This window comes from Petaurus breviceps, unplaced genomic scaffold (genome assembly GCF_028583685.1).
Source record: "Petaurus breviceps papuanus isolate PSGF00001 unplaced genomic scaffold, PetGlider_PUasm1.0 188, whole genome shotgun sequence".
Taxonomy (NCBI): Eukaryota; Metazoa; Chordata; class Mammalia; order Diprotodontia; family Petauridae; genus Petaurus; species Petaurus breviceps.
In genome coordinates, this window is record NW_027185804.1 from 36,603,978 (window position 1) to 36,622,596 (window position 18,619).

The 18,619-nt window shown below is 47.2% G+C and overlaps 1 protein-coding gene across 2 annotated transcripts in view; it reads left to right on the top strand.

Moving 5' to 3' along the window:
- The window catches only part of CREB3L1 (cAMP responsive element binding protein 3 like 1), a 54,318-nt gene that overhangs the window by 11,581 nt on the left and 24,118 nt on the right, over nt 1-18,619 (top strand). For both annotated transcript variants that reach the window (XM_069091517.1, XM_069091516.1), the window contains exon 2: nt 14,697-14,925. In XM_069091517.1, coding sequence (XP_068947618.1) covers nt 14,697-14,925 — 229 coding nt within the window. The remainder of the gene's footprint in view (nt 1-14,696; nt 14,926-18,619) is intronic.

Below are 18,619 nucleotides of genomic sequence, written 5' to 3' on the forward strand. Positions count from 1 at the left end.
GGGGAGGATATGGGAGAGAGGGAAACAGACCAGACGGGATGGATGAAAGCCCTGTTCAATCCCTAGTCAGGCTGGATGTGAGCAAGGAATAGGGGGCAGAAATCCCCAGGAGCCAAAGCTACCAACCCAGCCTTCGAAGGCCCCACCATCTGGCCTCCATCTTTCTCCACCTGAAAATGTGTCCAAAATGTAACCTTGATGCCCCTTCACTACCCTGGCATAAACAATGCTGCCCACCTCATGGAACTGGCCTAACTTAGATGACATAAAACCTTTTGTCACTTCACATGGAAGGAAACTGAGGGATACCTATTATCAGAAAGCCTTTCCTAGTTACTATGACCTTGGGATACAATCAGCTGAAAATGTAGTAGACCTGAACAAGAATCTTCTATGTAATTAATACTAATAAGAATGCACTTTGAAGTTAGCAAAACACTCAACATTGTCTCACTAAAGCCTCGCTGCAACCCTGGTGGGTGGGTATTGTGATCATTCCCATTTTACAGAGGGGGAAAGTGAAGGTCAGAGAGAAGACCCATGATCACACAGGTGGGATTTAACCTCTCAGGTCTTGGTGGCTTCAATTATGAACTGTAAATACTACATCAGACCAACATTTGGCATTTCTTTGTAGCCCCAGCCCTTAGCAGAGAGCACTTAGCACAGTAGGTGCTGAATAAATGCTTTGTTGATTGACTGACCAACATACCCAACAAACCTGAGAGACGCCACTTGATCCATACCAGTTTCATATGGTTAATGTGGGAATTTTCTTTGCCCACTGCATATTTTTTAACAAGGGGGCTGGTCTTTCTTTTTCTTTTCAAGAACAGGAGAAGGTGGGTGGGAGAAAAAAATGAATGATTGTTAACTGAAAAAGAAAAATGAAATAAAATTTTCATTAAAAATAGCCCATCCAACAAGCATGGTCTGCCTTTGCCTGAAGGCCCCTAGTAAGAGAGAGAGAGAGCTCATTGCCTCCTAAGGCATCGGTCCCGTCGTTCCACTGTGGCCATGAGGAAGTTTTTCCTTACATCGAGCCTAAACCAGCCTCTCTGAAGCTTCCGTCCGTCGCTCCTCCTTAGTGACCTGGCCTCAACTCTGTTGGGGAAGCATTGCTGCCAAGGCTCACCTAGTCTGCTCTCTGGGATGTCTGTGGAAAGAGGAGGGCCGCTTGGCTGTCCAGGGTCAGGCTGGGGGGATCTGGCTTCACCCACCCAAGACACGGGGCCAAAGAAGCAGACAGAGAGAGAAATAGGACCTCAGAATGCAAGTGGACAAGCATGTACTTAAATAGGCCAAGGCCATGTTGGGGAAACAGCCCCTTCCCAGGCTGGGGGCCAGAAGGGAAGGGCTTTAGGTAGCCCTTATAATTGGCAGGACCTGAACAACCATCTAATCCAAGAACATTACAGGAAGAGAAACTGAGGCCCAGAGAACAGAAGTGGTTTGTCTAAAATTACACAGGGAGGAAGGTTCAAACCCAGCTCCTCTGGCCCAAGACCCTGTGTACCCCTCACCTCCTTCATACTCAGGCCAAGGTCTGGTTCCCTACCAGAACTCCTCCCTGAAATCTGGCTCTCTGGATTCTCAAGCAGGCCCACTCTGGGGGGTAACTGGAGGGCCCTTTTAAAGGGAGAGCAACTTAGCATCTCCTTGAATTAGTGAGTCTGGGAAAGTGGCACGTATGTTCAGGGTAGGAGATTGCTGTGAAGAGAGTGGTCTCCTTCCCCTAAGTCAACTCAGCAACAAATATTTCTTAAAGACTTGCTATGTGACAGGAACCATGGTGAGCAAAAGAGCTAGGGTCAGGAGATCTGGGTTCAAATCCTAACTGCCACTCACTACCTTTTTTCCTCATAGATTTAGAGCTGAGGGAGGCTAGTTCAGCCTCATTTTACAGTTGAAGAAACAGAAGCCTAGAGACATGAACTGACTTGCCCAGAGTCACACAGCTAAGTTTCTGAGGCAGGATTCACGCTCAGGTCTTTCTGGCTCCAAGTCCAACACATTAGCCACAACACCACATCTTGGGGCCCTTCTCTTGGATGAATATCCTCATTTATAAACTCAGAAGTTGGAATAGGTGATCTTAAAAGTCCTCGCAGCTCCAAACCTGGGATCCTGTGACTTCCATAATAGTACTAATGACTAAAATTTATTTATGCAGAGCAGAGTGGTATATAGGAGTGTATGCATATACATATATAGTGCTTTGCAAACATAAAAACAAAGCTCTGTAGATATATCACTATATAGAGAATACTTTGCAAATTTTAAATATATGTAGACATATATGCACATATAATGCTTTGCAAACTTTAAATATATTTATGTATATATGATGCTTTGCAAACTTTCAATATATTTACATATAATGTGTTGAAAACTTTAAATGTACATGCACATATATGTATGTATATATAGTGCTTTGCAAGCAGAAAAGCAGAGCTTTATACATATCACCATATAGAGAATACTTTGCAAATTTTTAATATAGTCATATATGTATATATAATGCTTTGCAAACTTTAAATATATTTTTGTGTATATATGATGTATTGCAAACTTTAAATATATATGCACATGTATGTATGTATGTATGTATGTACGGTGCTTTGCAAACAGAAAAGCAAAGATATATACATATCACCATACAGAGAATACTTTGCAAATTTTAAATATATGTAGACATATGTATATAAAATGCTTTGCAAATTTTAAATATATTTATGTACATATGTATGTATATGTTATGCATGGCAAACTTTAAATATATGCACATATACGTATGTGTATATAATGCTTTGCAAACAGAAAAGCAGTTATATACATATCACCATACAGAGAATACTTTGCAAAATTTAATATATGTTTCTGTATATATACATCTATACATACATACATTGGTGTGTATATACATGCATGCATACATACATACATACACATATACTATCTTATTTGAACCTCACAGCATTCTTGTGAGGTATTACCAATCCATTTTTCAGATGAGGAGACTGAGACTCAGAAAGGCTAAGTGACCCGCCCTGAGACACCCACTACAGCAGGTGTGTGCCCATTGCATGATGCTTACCCACTCTCTTCACCCCTGCCCAGGTTGGCACATGGGCCCTACAGTACCCTGATTGAAGTGAGAGGACTTGCCTCCAGGGGCATTCTGATCTTCTTCATTGGAGACTGGCACACAAACCTTTAGCATGCCAGCAGGCCCTGCGCTTTGCTATTATGGGAACCAGTGCCAGTTCTGGTGTCGTCAGCCTATGCCAGTTACAGCTAATCCCAGCCTGGGGCAGTGCCCCATGCCATTGGCCTCCTTCAACTCAGACAGGGCTTGGCTTCCCAGTTGGACAACAGCCGCCCAGTCTGATGGTTGATGCCCGAGGGAGGAGCCCAGGTCTGGATGGGACAGAGCACCAGCTTCCCAAAGTAGACACCTTGGAGGTGGGAGTGGGCCAGGAGGGAGGGATTGCTGGAGAACCAAGGAAGTGGCAAAGGATTATGGCTCATGTGGATAGCCCTGATTCTTGAAGTGGGGGGAGAGGACCAGGTGGACACAATCAGTGTCCCCTCTTTCTTTTTTTTTTTATTTTTTTTAAAGCAATGGGGTTAAGTAACTTGCTCAAGGTTATACGGCCAGTTATTTTTGTGTGGATGCTGAGTATCTGAGACCGGAACTGATCCCAGGTCTCTTGACGCTGGGGCCAGTGCTCCTACTCACTGTACCACCTGGCCCCCGTAGTGTCCCCTCTTCCTCCAGGTGGGTGGGAACAGCACAGGGACATTCAATGGAGGGATTGGTATCGGGGCTTGGGGTTGGAATCCTAGCTTGTGACAGTGGACGAGCCACTTCCCCTTTCTAGGCCTCAGTTTCCTCATTTGTAAAAATAGGGATACTGGCTTCTAGGGTCCCTTCCAACTCTAAATCTATGCTCTGATGACTGGCCAGTTCGTAAAAGACCCTTCCAGTTCAAACATTGTATCGAATGACTTTGGGTCCAAAAGAAGGAGCTTGGGTCCAGTTGCCTTTTTCTTTCACAGACTGAAACCACGAGGGAGAAAAAAGGCTTTAGAAAACCATCTTAAAAAAACCACTCTCTACCACCCCACCCACCCAATCCTCTTTACCACCCAGGCTTGGCTCCTTCCCCAGGGTCTTGCACCCCATGCAGTGAGTAGGCAGGGCATACAAGAAGCCCTTAACTCTGAGTTACATGACATTGCAATCCCAGACACATGGCTTGGTGTGGTTGGCAGTGTGAGTGTGTGTATGTGAGTGTGTGTGTGTGTGTGTGTGCCTAGAAATTTCTGCTTATTCAGTCAGCTGGGCTCTGTGGTGGGAACTTTGGTAGGGGGAAAATATGAAACCTCTTCATCTGCTTCTCATGGGACTGGGGAGGGCAGGAGAGGGATGAGTGAGTCTGAGGTTGGAATCATCCCCCTCCCCCACAACCCTTATTCTGGGTCAGGAAGTCTCCTCAGGGCCCAAGATGGAAGTGGAGGGGAGACCAGAAGGAGGGCTCAGCCAGGGCGGGTGTGCTGAGGCATCTTGGTCCACATTTAGGGCCTGATTCCTTCCTCCTGAGGAAGGGTGCCAGGCCTCCTGTGCCAAGGCTCCAGGGATGGGGCTTTGGGATTGAGCCGACCCTACTCTCTCCAGAAATCAGAGAGTCCTGGGTTGTTGCAGAAGCTAGTGACCCAGATGGAAGGAAGGTACCAACAGGAGCCCCAGAAAGTTATGGGGCCCAGAAAGATGTAAGTAAACAGGCAAAGGGGACCTGGGGTCCCTAAATCTGGCAGCTTAGATTTGAACCCAGAGCCCCTGACTCTGAATCTCCCTAAATGGTGCTGGCCCTGTGCATTACACATTTGGGGAAGCACTGGATTGGAGTGAGGAGTCCTGGGTTTGAATCTCAGCTCTGATACTTACATATTCCCCCTGCATTCTCTTCCAGCTCTAAATGTTATGATCCCAGTTATGGGGCTAGTATTGTGGCATACATAGAGCACTGGACTGGAGTCCAGAAAACCTGGATTCAAATCCTGCCTCAGATCCTTACTGGAAGCCCAAGCAAACTATCTCACCACTATCTGCCTCAGTTTGCCCATAAAATGTAATGTAAAATGGGGATGATACTCTTTAGGGCTCCAATGAGATAATAATACCAGAATAACTTGCAAACTGAAAATATACTAAGGTTGGTTGTGATGATAATGATGATAATGTTCTCCTATAATCAGGGAAACTTCACCTCTGTATCTTCCCATGTATCTCCAGGACCTTTCCTTCACTCTACCCTATGACTGTTCCCAGGCCTGAGGTCTTGATCATCAACCAAGAGAGTGGTTAGTTTTTGCAGCATCCTTTGAGGGCCCCTGGACCATGACCAAACTATTAGGGTTCAACTAAATGCCCAGAGTCCAAACATCGTGGTTTAGTGAAAAAGATTCCTGGGCTTGGAGTCAGGGAGCCTTGGTTTAAATCCTGATTCCCCCCACTTACTGGCTAGGTGACTGTAGCAAGTCACTCCCCCCACCCCAGGCCTCACTTTCCTTATCTGTAAAATGAAGGGGTTTGACTCAGTGGCTTCTGAAGTTCCCTTCCATTTTCATGACCTTATCGTCCAGCCCAGCTAGCTCTCCCAGCTGCCTTCCCCTAAAGACATAGTGATTCAGACCAGTGGCCCTTCAGACCCAGGAATGAAACAACATTCGGTGACCAAGCGGCAAGTAACTTCCCAGGAATGTACCTCTCCCCCAGAATCCCTGTGGGAAGCTTCAGGCTGGGGGCCTTAGCTGGGAGAGAGGGGGAGAGGTTGGGGGAAGATGGGGAGAGGGTGAGCAAGCTTGTCTCCCATCCATCTCTCCCTTGAAAAGAATTTCCTAGAGCTGGGATTTCCCTCCTCTGTCTGGATCTCTTCTATCTCCTCCCTGGGGGATGGGAGTAGACAGTAAATTTTCCCCAATGGATACTGGGGAAAATGGGAGGGGGTGGGGAAGATTCCAAGCAAGGAGAAGTTGATGGAGGCTGGCGGAGAGTCCCGTAGCAGGACTCTTTGTGGGAAGGGTTTTCAGCCCAGGGTAGAAGACATCGAGGAGCGATCCCCCCTCCCAGCACGATAGCTGGAAGCTGGAGAAGCTGGTATCCTTCTTTCTCGGGTGGAGGAGGGGTCCTCCCCTCGGTCCTGCGGGGCTCTTGTCCCAATGCCCACCCTATCGTGGAAGGTCTCAGTCCTCTCTGAAGCACTGGGGAGTGACAGCGGGCTTGAGAAATAGACTTGATGAGTTCATTCCTGGAAGGGAAGGGAATGTCTCTTGAAATACTAAGCTCTCAGTGCTCCGGTTCCTTCATCTGTTTAAAAAGGGGGGGGGCGATTGGGGGTGATTGGAATAGATGGTTTCTGAGCCTCTCTCCCGCTTGAGACATCCTTGACCCTAAGATTCCTTCCAGTGTTGACATTTCATATTCTAAGGTCCCTCCGAGGCCTGACCCTACTCCGTTAGTCTCCCCTCTTTCTGCTAGAAGAGGGGGCCAAGAGTAATAAAAGCTTCATGAATGTCTAGCGTCACGAGGCCCCTTAAGAAGATGGCTGCCCCTTAATTTCAAAAGGCCTGTACTGTTCTGAGTCCCCCAAGTCTGGTTGCAATGGGGGTGGGGGGAGCCAGGACAATTCCCGGCCCATTCTTCCGCTGGGGAAGCTAAGTCCCAGGGAAGCTTGACCCAGGAGACCCAGGGAGGAGCCTCTCTGCCCCGGAGCCCCGGCTCCAGCTATCGCTTTTGCCGGGGCGTCTCGGGCAGCCTAGGGCCCGGGCCCGGGGGTCGCGCCATCCCGCATCCCTGCGCCGGGCCGTCGGGGGCTGCAGCTCCTCCGTCCTAACCCTGCACTCCTCGCGAGCCCCATCCCGCTCCCTGGGCAGGCTCAGCAGTTGGCTCCTCTCGCTGCTTCTTCCCATTGGCTGCAGGCCTCAGGGAGCCGACCAATGGGCGGGCGGCATTCTCCCGGAGGGGAGAGGGAGGATGGCTGTGGACCGCTAGGCTGGGAGATGGGGGGGAGGCTCCTTTCTTAACCCTGTGTGGGCCGCCGAACTGCGGGCGGGGCCGAGGCTTTCCCGGAGCTCAGGACGTAGGAATGGGCCAGTGTAGGCGGCGAGGATAGTGAGGACGTCCCCAGGAACCCTCCTGGGGAGAACCCAGAGGCAGCATCATGCTGCTTGAATGAATGCCTCCAAGGCATCTGACGTTCGTAAGGCGTTAGAGGCGTGGCCCTGTATCTTCAGTAGGCTTACCTTAGACCACATGGGCAAAAGAGGCAAAATAAAAAGCGTGCCCAAGTCCATACTTTCTCCGCATCTCCTCCCCCCTTTGTGGGGTAGGGGATGGGAGAGGAGGAGACGCTCAGCCTGACCTTAGGTGAGGGGCGACTTTTTAAGGTCACCTGTTCCTTCCTCGGGGCAGGAGGACTAAATTGTAGGCTTAAGGTCAGAGACGCTAGGACCACCTTCCAACCTCCTCCCCTTATGGAGAAGGTTGGTAAGAAAGGAAATCACTTGGCCAGGGTGACCCAGGGATTTGAACTTAGACCACCCTTTTCCCTCCCCCCCCCCCCAAGGCTGACACCGGCGGTGAGGAGGGCTGTGAGCCCAGGACACCCGCGGCTCGTTCCTATCTGGGAGGGCAGACCAAGCAGCTGCTGCACATGTCACAGCTGGAAGGAAGATTTATGTTGGCACATCTGTAGGAAAAATATTTAAAGAGAAGGGGAGAACAATTCTAACGTTTCCCGTCTGTTTTCCCGTACCTCCAGTTCTCCACCTCCCACCCTGGAGGACCCTGAGACTCCTGGACACCCATCTTGCAAACCCAGGGCCTTTTATTTGGGTCGGCAAGAGGCAACCGAAGGGTCAGGGTCAGACCCAGAGCTCTGATCTGAGTGGGAGGAACGAACTCTTTCCCCACTCCCTGAAGGGGCTGCTATCTGGATAGGAGAGGATCTTTACTTAGATGGATGGAGAAAGGGGCTGGGAGAAGCTGAGGGAGGGAGATCAGAGTAAGGAGTTGTCCCTCAGCTTTGGAGCTGAAGGGGAGGAAAGGAAAGAACCCTGTGGACCCGCTCTGGGCTCTGAGTGCCTAAAAGCTTAGAATGCTCCAGTTGGAAGGAGACTTGGGCATGTGATTGGGTGGGCGGGCCTCGAGCTAGAGAATGTGGACCTGACCAATGAACACCCCCCTCCCCAGTTTAATCTGTTGGGGAGGGAAAGGGGAGGTGGAGATGGCCATCTGATGAGATCATAAAATCATAGGCTCTGAGCTGGAAGGTACCTCAGACGCCATCTAGGCCACCACCACCACGACCATTTGACAGATGAGGAAACTGAGGCTTCAAGAGGAGACAACTCATCCAGAGTCACAGGTAGTAACTGGAAGAGCCAGGACTCAGCCCAGGTCCTCTAACGAGGTCTCTCCTGTTTTCTCCCATACTACTGACATTCTTCTGGGTCTCCCCTTTAACCCTTTAGGCCCCAGTCCACCCACCCGTTCCCCCCATTTTACACAGGAGAAAACTGAATCCCAGGGAAGAGAAGTGATTTTTCTCTTACCCAACATGGGGTAATTGATGGCAGAGCCAGGGCTGGAATCCAGGTGGCTTCTGGTTCTGTGCTCAATCTTACCACAATTCAAGTCAAGTCAAATCAATTCTTGGTGGTGTCTCTAACTGGGATCCAGCCAGGTGCTGGGAATGCCAAAATTAAAGATGACCTGGGTTCTGTCCTCAGGGAGCTAACAGTCTCATGCCCTGGATGCTTTGGGAAAAGACCTGTGTGCAAATTCTGGCTTTGACACTTACCTGCCCATGTGGCCTTGGCCAAGTCACTCTCTCAGCCTCAGTATCTTCATCTTTAAAATGTAGAGATTAGCCTACATGACTTCTAAGACCCCTTGCAGCCATAGATCTAGAATCCTATGAAAAAATTCGGGGAGACCCTCTGTTGAGGGACCCTGGTGAAGAAAATCAACAAGCTTTTATTGAGCATTTAGAATGACGATGATGATGGTGGTGGTGGTGATGATGATGATGATAAACTGCCATTCTGATGGTGCCTGTGCTAAGTGCTTTACAAATAGCATCTTTTTGTCCTCATGACACCCTGGGAGGTGGATGCTATTATGATCCCCATTTTACAGATAAGGAAACTGGAGAAAGACAAAAGTGAAAACCTCTGCCCTTAAGGAGATTACATTGTGTTCCAGAGACACATGGAGGTGTACATATATATACAGAGAGAGAGAACAAAGGGAAGTTAATTTGATATAGCAATTTACAAATATCTCATTTGAGACAATGCAGTAGGTACATTATCTCTCTTCTACAGTTGAGGAAACTGAGGCAGACAGCAGTTAAGTGACTTGACCAAGGTCACACAGTTAGCAAAGTGTCTGTAGCTAGGTTTGAACTCAGGTCTTCCTGGCTCCTGGTCCAGGACTCTATCCACTTAGCTGAAGAGATCAAGTGACTAGTTCCAAGTCTGGCTCCATCACTGCATCCTGCTGCATCTCACTGGTAGGGCCTCTCCAAAGGCAGGGTGATGTATGGCCTGAGGTTCCCAGCACACCAGTGCTGAGATCAGGCCAGACTCTTAGAGGGAATTGGGGCTGTGGAGTGAAGGGAATTGTGGGGAGGAAGGAGGGAGTGGAACAGCTCTCTAAGCTCCTAGGGAGCCCCCAAAAGAGGAGCAAAGACCATCACACCCCAGCCAAGGAAAAAGAGTGTCTCCCATCACTAGCAGTGCTCGTGCCCCTTGGCTGCCCCCTCCTCATCAAGGAATCCTCCTTTCAAAACTCGGGAAGTGGAGCTCTCGGCTGGATTTTGGCTGCTGTAGCCAGTGGGGGAGGAGGAGAAAAGGAAGGGAGAAGAAGGGGGAGCCAGAGAGGGGATGGGGCCAACATTGAGCCCCGGTCCGAAGGCCCCCTCCTAGAGATGTTTCCCTGGAACTGAGGCCCTAGGGGACCTGGCCCCCAACACTGGGGAAAAGGCCCTCTCAGGCCTGGGAGGGTGGGAGTGGGGAGCCTAACTGGCAAGCCCTTATCTCCTGAGAAGAAGCTGCTGGAGGAATACCTTAACATCTGACTCACCAGCCTTCTATCCGCTCCCTCCCCTCCCCAATCCCAGGCTTAGCCTGATAAGGGAGATCCAGGAGGGAAATTGGGTAAGAAACTCCAGCTAGGGGCTGTGAGTGAGACTGGGGGCTACTCTGAGAGTATAGACAGCATGGCTGCATCCACAGTCCAAATGCAAAAAGGGGATGAGCTCTGGGGTTAGGGGAAGAGGCGCATACAGTGTGTGAACAGATGTCACCGTTACTCAGATGAAAACATTCCCACATGTTTCTAGGCAGAGGGCAGAAATGAAAATCCGGGCTTCTCCAGGGAGCCCCTGACCTCCTCCTCCTGCTGCCTTCACCCTCTCCTTTCCAGGGGCTACTTGGATGAGAGTTATACCTCTAACCACCAACCCCCAGAGCAGGGAATTAATTTCTGGGATTGTGGGGTGCACACTAAGAACATTAATAGGAGGTCACAGCAAGGTCACAGGGCTGGGATTGGAGAGATCTGCATTCCAATTGTTGAAGCAGCTGGTTCTGTATCTTTGAATAAGTGACCTGACCTTTCAGGGCCTTGGTTTCCTCATCTGTCAAATGGGAATTCCTGTAAAGATCATAAGGGTGATGAAAGTAACTTGAGAAATCAAAGGGGATTACTGGGAGAGACGTGGCTAGACAGCCATTGGTCAGAAAAAGATCTGGGGATTTTAGTAGACCACAAACTCAGTATGTCAATATAGGGAAATGGTAGCCATGAAAACCAATGGGATCCTGGTCACATTAAGAGAGGCAGAACTTCAGGAGTAAAGAAATTAGTCTTGCTCTGCTCTGCCTTTGTCTGATCACAATTCTGGGTGCTCAAGATAGAAAAACTGTGATGGTTTGGGAGAGCATTCAAAGGAGAGCCAACTAGAATCAGGAAAGGTCTCAAGGTTGAGCCATAATCAGGATTGAGCAAAGAACCAGGAGTGTTAATCCTGGAGAAGACTTCAGTGAAATAAAACAGCCATTCTCAGGTATCTGAAGGGAAGTTATGGGGAAAAGGGTTGAGCTCTGTTCTGTTCAGCCCTAGAAGGCAGAATCGGAAGCATGAGGGGAGACTACAAAGAGTCAGGCTTGGGCAAGGTGGACTTTTTAGCAACTAGAGCTGTTCGAGAGTAGAAGAAAATAGTAAGATTCTCCTCCCTGGAGATCTTCGGGCAGAGGCTGGCTGACCACTCCTCAGATATGTTGTAAAGGGGCTACTTCTTCAGATACAGGTCAGGTGCGACAGCCATTGAGCTCCCTTCTGATTTTCAAATTCTGTGATTCTGATTTTGTAGTTCCTCTATAGTTGTGGCTGCTGGGGAGGGAGCCTCGTAGTGCCTGGCCAGACTCAGGACAGTCATGACTAAGGAATCCCTTGGCCTGGCTCTCTGGCTTAGGAGTTGTAGCCCAACTACAGTTACAGGGTGTTCTGGGGTTTTGGATCTCTGTGATCTGGTAGAACCAATTGAAGGGACTGGGGATGTTTAGCATGAAGAAGAGAAGACTGGGGGGAAGGGAGGGAATATGGCAGCTGCCTTTGAGTATCTGAAAGACTGACCAGTGGGAGAAGGATTGGGCATGTCCAATTTGATAGAGAAGAATGATGAATAAAGAACTAAGCCATATTTCAGTTCAGCATTAGCCAGAACTTCATTATAATTGTTCATAATGGAGCTTAGAGTCAGCCGGTTGCTCAGTGGATAGCGCACTAGGCCTGTTGTCAGAAGACCTGAGTTCAAGTCCAGCCACAGACACTTCCTATCTGTGTGACCCTGGGCAATTCCTGTTTGCCTCAGTTTCTTCATCTGCAAAATGAGCTGGAGAAGGAAATGGCAAACAACTCCAGTGTCTTTGCCAAGAAAACCCCAAATGGGGTCACCAAGAGTCAGACTCCACCTGGAATGGGCTATCTTGTGATGACATGGGCTTCCTATCACTACAAGTCTGGGTGACTACTCACAAGAAGGCTGTTGAAAGGATTCTTTATTCTGATCTAATGCCGACTGAGGTCATGGCATCATAGTCCTGAAGCTAGAAGTGCCTAGGAAGTCATGTAGTCCAAACTTTCATTTTACAGATAAGGAAACTGAGGCTCAGAGAGGTCAAGTGAATTCTCCACAGTCACAGTGGCAATAAGTAGCAGAACCAGGATTCAAAACTGGGACCTCCAACCCCAATAATACCCTTTACTGGTTTGCAGAACATCAGACAAGATTTAGAGTCTAGTCTCCTCATCAGCAAAACAGGGACACCTTCAGCAGGCAATAAAAAAATGTTAATTATTAGTGCCATTCTCCCTTCAGCTACCATCAGGAGTCTCTGCCTGCATGCATAAACTGCATGTATTATTTACCCTCTCAGGAGGGAGGAAGGGAGGAATAGAATTTGGAACTCAAAACTTAAAAAAGAAGAATGTTAAAAATTGGTTTTATGTGTAATTGGGGAAGAATAAAATATAATTAAAAAAAGAAGTCTCCTTATGCTTCTTTCTGTTATTATATCAGCTTCTCACATATCAAAAAGATGGGGCCAAGGGGGGTGGGGGGGGGGTAGAGGACCGTTCAACAGGACCTTGGCTTCTCATCTAGTAGATAAGACTTTCCATGAGTAATAATCACAGAATCTCAGAATTGGAAGACATCTCAGAGAGACCCTAGTCCATTCCTTTCCTCATGAAGCAAACTTGACAAGTAGCTCTGCATCAGACTTTGCTTCAAGGCTGCTAGTAGCAACTAAGAAGGTGTTCACCATTAGGGAATGACTGAACAAGTTATGTTCATGGTATATGAATGGGGTGGAATACTATTGTTCTGTAAGAGATGATGAAAGAGATGGTTTTAGAGAAACACAAGAAGATTTTGTATGATTTGAAGCAGAGTGAGGTGAATAGAACCAGGGGAACATTTTATGTAATAACAACAATATTATATACAACTTTGACAGTCTTAAAAACTTTGATCAGCGCAATGACCAACTATGATTCCGAAGGACTTAAGATGAAACATCCACCCAACTCCACATAGATGATGGAGACATAATTTTGTGGACAAGGCCATTGGTAGAATTTTGTTTGCTTGACTATAGCTTGTAATGGAGTTTGTTTTTCCTAATGGAGGAGAGGGAAGTGGGAGGGAAAGAGGGGAGATTTTCATTGATTGAGAAAAATAAGATTAAATTAAAAAAAAAAAAAGATCACAAGTGAATGAGAACCCAAGATCTCCCAAGGCAATCCATTCTGCTTTTGTATAACTCTAAGTGTTAAAAAGTCTTTTTTCCTGAGCCAAAATTTGCTACCTGTTACTACTAATTCTGCTCTCTTGGGTCAAGCAGAATAAATTTTGAAATGTTCCAATGTTCCATATTCCTTCAAATTTCAAACAGCTATCATGTCCAATTTCCTTCCAGTCTTCTCCATGATCAACACCCCCAGTTCTTTCAATCTTCATAAGGCATGATCTCCAGGGTCATTCCCAATCTTTATTGTCCTTTTCTGGACTTTTTTCAGCTTATCAACTTTTCTAATATTCAATGCTTAGAACTAAACATAATATTCCATGTGTGATCAGGCCAGGCAGACTAAAGTGGAGCCTTCATCTCCCTAGTCCTCAAGATGATGCATATCAATGTAACCAAATGTCACTATATCAGCTTTCTTGCCAGCTTTATCAGACTATTAATTGATAATGAACTTGAAGTTCACTAAAACCCAGAAATATTTTCCATCTGAACTGCTGTCTAGCCATGTTTCCCTTATCCTGTACTACTAAAATTGATCCTTTGCACCCAGGTGTTGGACTTTACATTTAAACTTATTCAATTTCATTTTATTCATTTCCACCCAATATTTTCACCTAGTTGTTGCGGTTGTTCAGTCATATTTGTCTCTTCATGAACCCATTTGGGGTTTTCTTAGCAAAGATACTGGACCTTCTCCAGGTCATTTTACAGATGAGGAAACTGAGGCAAACAGGGTTAAGTGACTTGCCCAAGGTCACACAGCTAGTCCATGTCTGAGGCCAAATTTCTACTCATGAAGATGAGTCTTCCTGACTCCAGGCCTAGTGTTCTAGCCACTGCACCACCTAGCTGCCCCTCTTACTTATAGGAATCTCTTTGGATCTTGACTCTACCCTCCAATGAATTGTTTATCTATCCCAACCTTGTGTTATCTGAAAGTGTGATAATCATTCCATTAATTAGCCCGAGGCCATACAGAGAACCTGGTCTAGGCACCATATTACAATAGAGGCCTTGGCTCCCTGAACAAATTTTGCACTGAGACTTGTCTGTTTCTCTCCTTTCCCCCATCACTCCTGAATTTGTATCATACCTGTCTATAGGCCTGTCATATCCTCTCTCTCCCATTACGGTCCTTGAGGCAAGGGGACCATAAATCGCTACATCCTTTATAAAAGCACACATTTTTCACCTGTGTATCCCCAAGAACCTGGGCCATAGCAGGAACTGAATTGACTTGAATAGTTGCTTGGACAAAACCTAGCAGACAATGACCTTCTGTCTTCTTTTCCCCTTCCTCCCTCTGCCAGCACTTCCCAGAGCACCTGGAGCCGTTCTCAGAAAACATGGAGGATTTCTCCAATGACCTCTTCAGCAGCTTCTTTGATGACCCCATCCTGGCTGAGAAGAACCCATTGTTGGACATGGAGTTAGATCCGCCCACCCCGGGCATCCAGGCAGAGCACAGTTACTCCCTCAGTGGTGACTCAGCCCCCCAGAGTCCCCTCATCCCAGTCAAGACAGAGGACAGCCCAAGAGGTGAGTACTGGAGAGGAGTAAAGGAGAGGTCAGGGCAGAGAAGGAGAAGGCTCCCCAAAGTGAGGACTCAGAAGATGACAGATTTGGAATTCATCTTACATAATCTCCCTAGGTCTTTTCCCTACCTGTAAAATGAGTTAGATTAGATTAGATGGCCTGATGTTCCTTCCAGCTCTAACCTATGACCCTATGATATTACTACTTAAACATATCATGTTTATAGGTCTCATCTCTAAAATGGGGCTCTGTGGGCCTCAGTTTCCTCATCTGTAAAATGAGGTGGCTGAACTAGATGGGTTCTGAGGTTCCTTTGAGTCCATGAAGAAGTCCATGATTCAATCCCCTCCCCAAGTTGCAGGTGGTCTTTCCCTCCTCAAGCAATGAGATAATATTATTGCCAACCTTAAGCTTGATAGAAATGCTGGGGACAGCTATTGCCTTATATTTACTCATCTGTACTCCTTGAGAGCAGGGGCCATCACATTTTTTGCTTTTGTATGCCCAGTGCCTTACACGTAGTAGGTGATTTATTGATGTCTGTTGAATTGACAGGTGTTTGTTTTTAATGCCCTGCACTGGGGCCCAGGGTAGGTTAAACAAAGCTATGACTAACTCTCCCAGCAGTTAGTTAAATGGGCATATTCATGAAGACTCTACTCTGGGTAGGTACTGGCACTTGGGGCAAATTAGTTATTGGAAAAAGGGGGGTTGGCCCAGGCAGACCCTAGAGGTCACCAAATCCAATACCTTTATTTTATCAATGAGGAAACTGAGACCCATCATGGTGATCTGACATGTCATACAGCTGGTCTAGGATGGAATTCTTCCTGACCCAAGACGCAGAGCTCTCTCCACCATGCCACACAGATAATAGGAATTGGGCCGTGGTCCTAGAAGGGCCCGCCTACCTTCTCCCTTTCTTCCCCTTCCCCAAACATGGAGTCTTTGGCCAGTCCTGGGGCTCACCTTCCCCTACAGCTCCTCTGAACAAAGGGCTAGTTGTCCTGGGATGGCTCTGGGAAGGAAATGTTTCCCCCACACCACATGTTGGTAACTGGGGCAGAGCCTCACCTGCCCCACCCTCCTCATGGCTTTGGGTGGCAGGAAAGCCTACTGGTTTTCCATGATCATCTGAGGTTTTCCAGTTCAGCAGGTTCCCCCATTTGACTTCTGCCTAGCTCTGAGAACTCCCTCAGACCTCTTCCTCCATGTCCCAATGTGGCGCAGGAAGGGACCACTGCCCCCCATCTGGGAAGCTGTGGGCGGGGACAGGGGTGTAGCCCATTCTGTGGCTTGTTCCAGCCCACTACAAACTTTCTGCTCCCCAGCCTTCACCCAGCCCAGCCCAGCCAGGCTCCATTTACTACTCAGCCTGCCCCACACAGCTCCTATTTTTAAAGTAATTTGTTTGTGGGCACCTTGCAGGGGGCAGCTTCCTGGAGGTGGCCTGGACCAAACCCTGTAATTTAGGAGAGCACATGTGTGTCCCTGGAGCTCTGGGGAGGCCTGTGGCTGTTCTACCTTCCACCAATCCCTCCAGGAAGAGCCCAGGGTTGGGTGGAGGGGGATGCAGGGCAGGGTGAGGCAAGCAACTCTCAGCCAGCCCAGCTCATCACTTCTCCAGGCCCCAGGGGCCAGGGACCCAAGTCACTGTTGCTGACCCCTTACTTCCCAAAATGCAAGTGCAAAACCTCCCACCAATGAAGGCCAAGTTGGTCTCAGAAGAAATGCCAGACTAGATCCCTAGGGGAGTCTTCCTTAGACCTCCTCACCTATGTGTTATAAGAGATGCTCTGCTCTGAGACTTTTAAATTCAACAGGAGCCCTGTTTGACTTCTGACTAGGAAAGAGACCAGGAAGGAGAAGGAAAAAGACCACAGAATCATAGACCTAGAATTCAAGGGGCCTCTGAGGCCATCGATTTCAACTCCCGTATTTCACAGACAGACCATGTACCTCCATTGGCACTCCCCAGGGACTGGGGGAAGGTGGAGAAGGACCCAGAGAGCACAGAAGGAGAGCCCATGTGGAGCTCAGCTCTGCTACTCAGGAATGGTGCAGCCCTAGGCAAACCCCCTTCTTTCTCTGGACCTCATTTTCCTTATCTGTAAAATAAGGGATTTGTACTCAACAGCCTCTAAGGCCTAGCATCCTTTACAGTATATAGTAAATATTATATAGCATATAGAAAATATAGCATAGTAAATAACAAATATAATATAGTCTATAGTAAATATATAGTATAGTATATAGTCTAGAGTAAATATACTATGGCATATAGTAAATATACCATATAATATAGTATAGTATATAGTCTAGAATAAATATAATATATAGTATAGTATATAGTCTATAGTAAATATAACATAGTATATAGTCTAATATGGTCTATAATAAATATAGTATATTTATTATATTTATAGTAAATATAGCATAGTATGCAGTCAATATAGTATAGTATTATATATAGTCTATATTAATATAACAGCATACAGTCTATAATAAATTTAATATATAGTCTATGTTAATATAGCATAGTATATGGTGAATAGTAAATATAATATATAGTAAAGTAGAAGTTATTTTTGAGGGGTGGGGGGCTGGACAGGAACAGAAGCAATTCTCAAGAGAAATTGTTTCTATCAATTCAGACCCTATTTCCTCCCTCAGAAAACACCACAACTCATGGCTCTAAAACCCTGAACGAATGCCACTCTCTGCAGGGCTTTCCAAAAAGCCACGCAGCCATCTCAACAATTTGGTTTGTGCTGAAGACCCGCTTGTGCGGTCCTGGAAGGGACCTGAGACCATTGAGGCCAGCAGTTCTTAATCCTTTTTCTTCCCCTTTGGCAGCAATCAGGCTTATTGAAGCTTATAGACCCCTGCTCAGGATCCTGTTTTGAAATTAATCAAATAAACTACCTGGGATGACAAAGCAAGCCAATTATATTGAAATGCAGTCAGCAAAGTATTTAAAAGCTCACAGACTCCAGGTTAAGAACTCCTGATGTAATCCTTTTGTTGAGGGAAGGAACTGAGATCCAGAGTAGGGGTGGCTTGTCCAAGACCCTATAGCCAGAAAGTACAAAAGTCCGAATTAGAAGCCAGAACTTTGAGAGTGAATATAGCCATCTTTCCGCAGTACCATGCAGTACATCACTGGTCATGGGGGGAGTTGAGGGGGCTGGTTCCACTTCCATATACTCTATAGATTTATCTCCAAAAATATGTTTTGTAGAAAACACTTACTGTCAGAAGTCGAGCACCCCAGCCCTACAACTACCACCACCACCCCACCCCCCCACCCCCAGCCTTTCTGCCAATAAATAAGAAATGTTGTTTCCACAACGCAGACAGAGCCAGGGCCAGCAAGTGTCCTGCAGACAGAGGAGGGCGGTACTCTCCATCAGGCATCAGCAGGGGCCGAGTTCTGGGGTCTAGACCCACCCCTTGCATACAGTGCTCAGGAAGCCTGACCTCATCTTGCGTGTACTCCCTCCCCTCCGTCTTCTAGGGCAACACACCTCCTTCAGAGGGGGATAAGAAAGGGGAGTGGCTACCAAGAGTCAGGAACTGCCCACACCTCAATGGCTTGAGGTCTTCCAGGGAGCTCAATGTGAGCTCTCCTTCTGTACCCTGTGATCTTTCTCACCTGGTCCCTAAGGAGTCCAGTGAAGGAATATAATGATTTTTC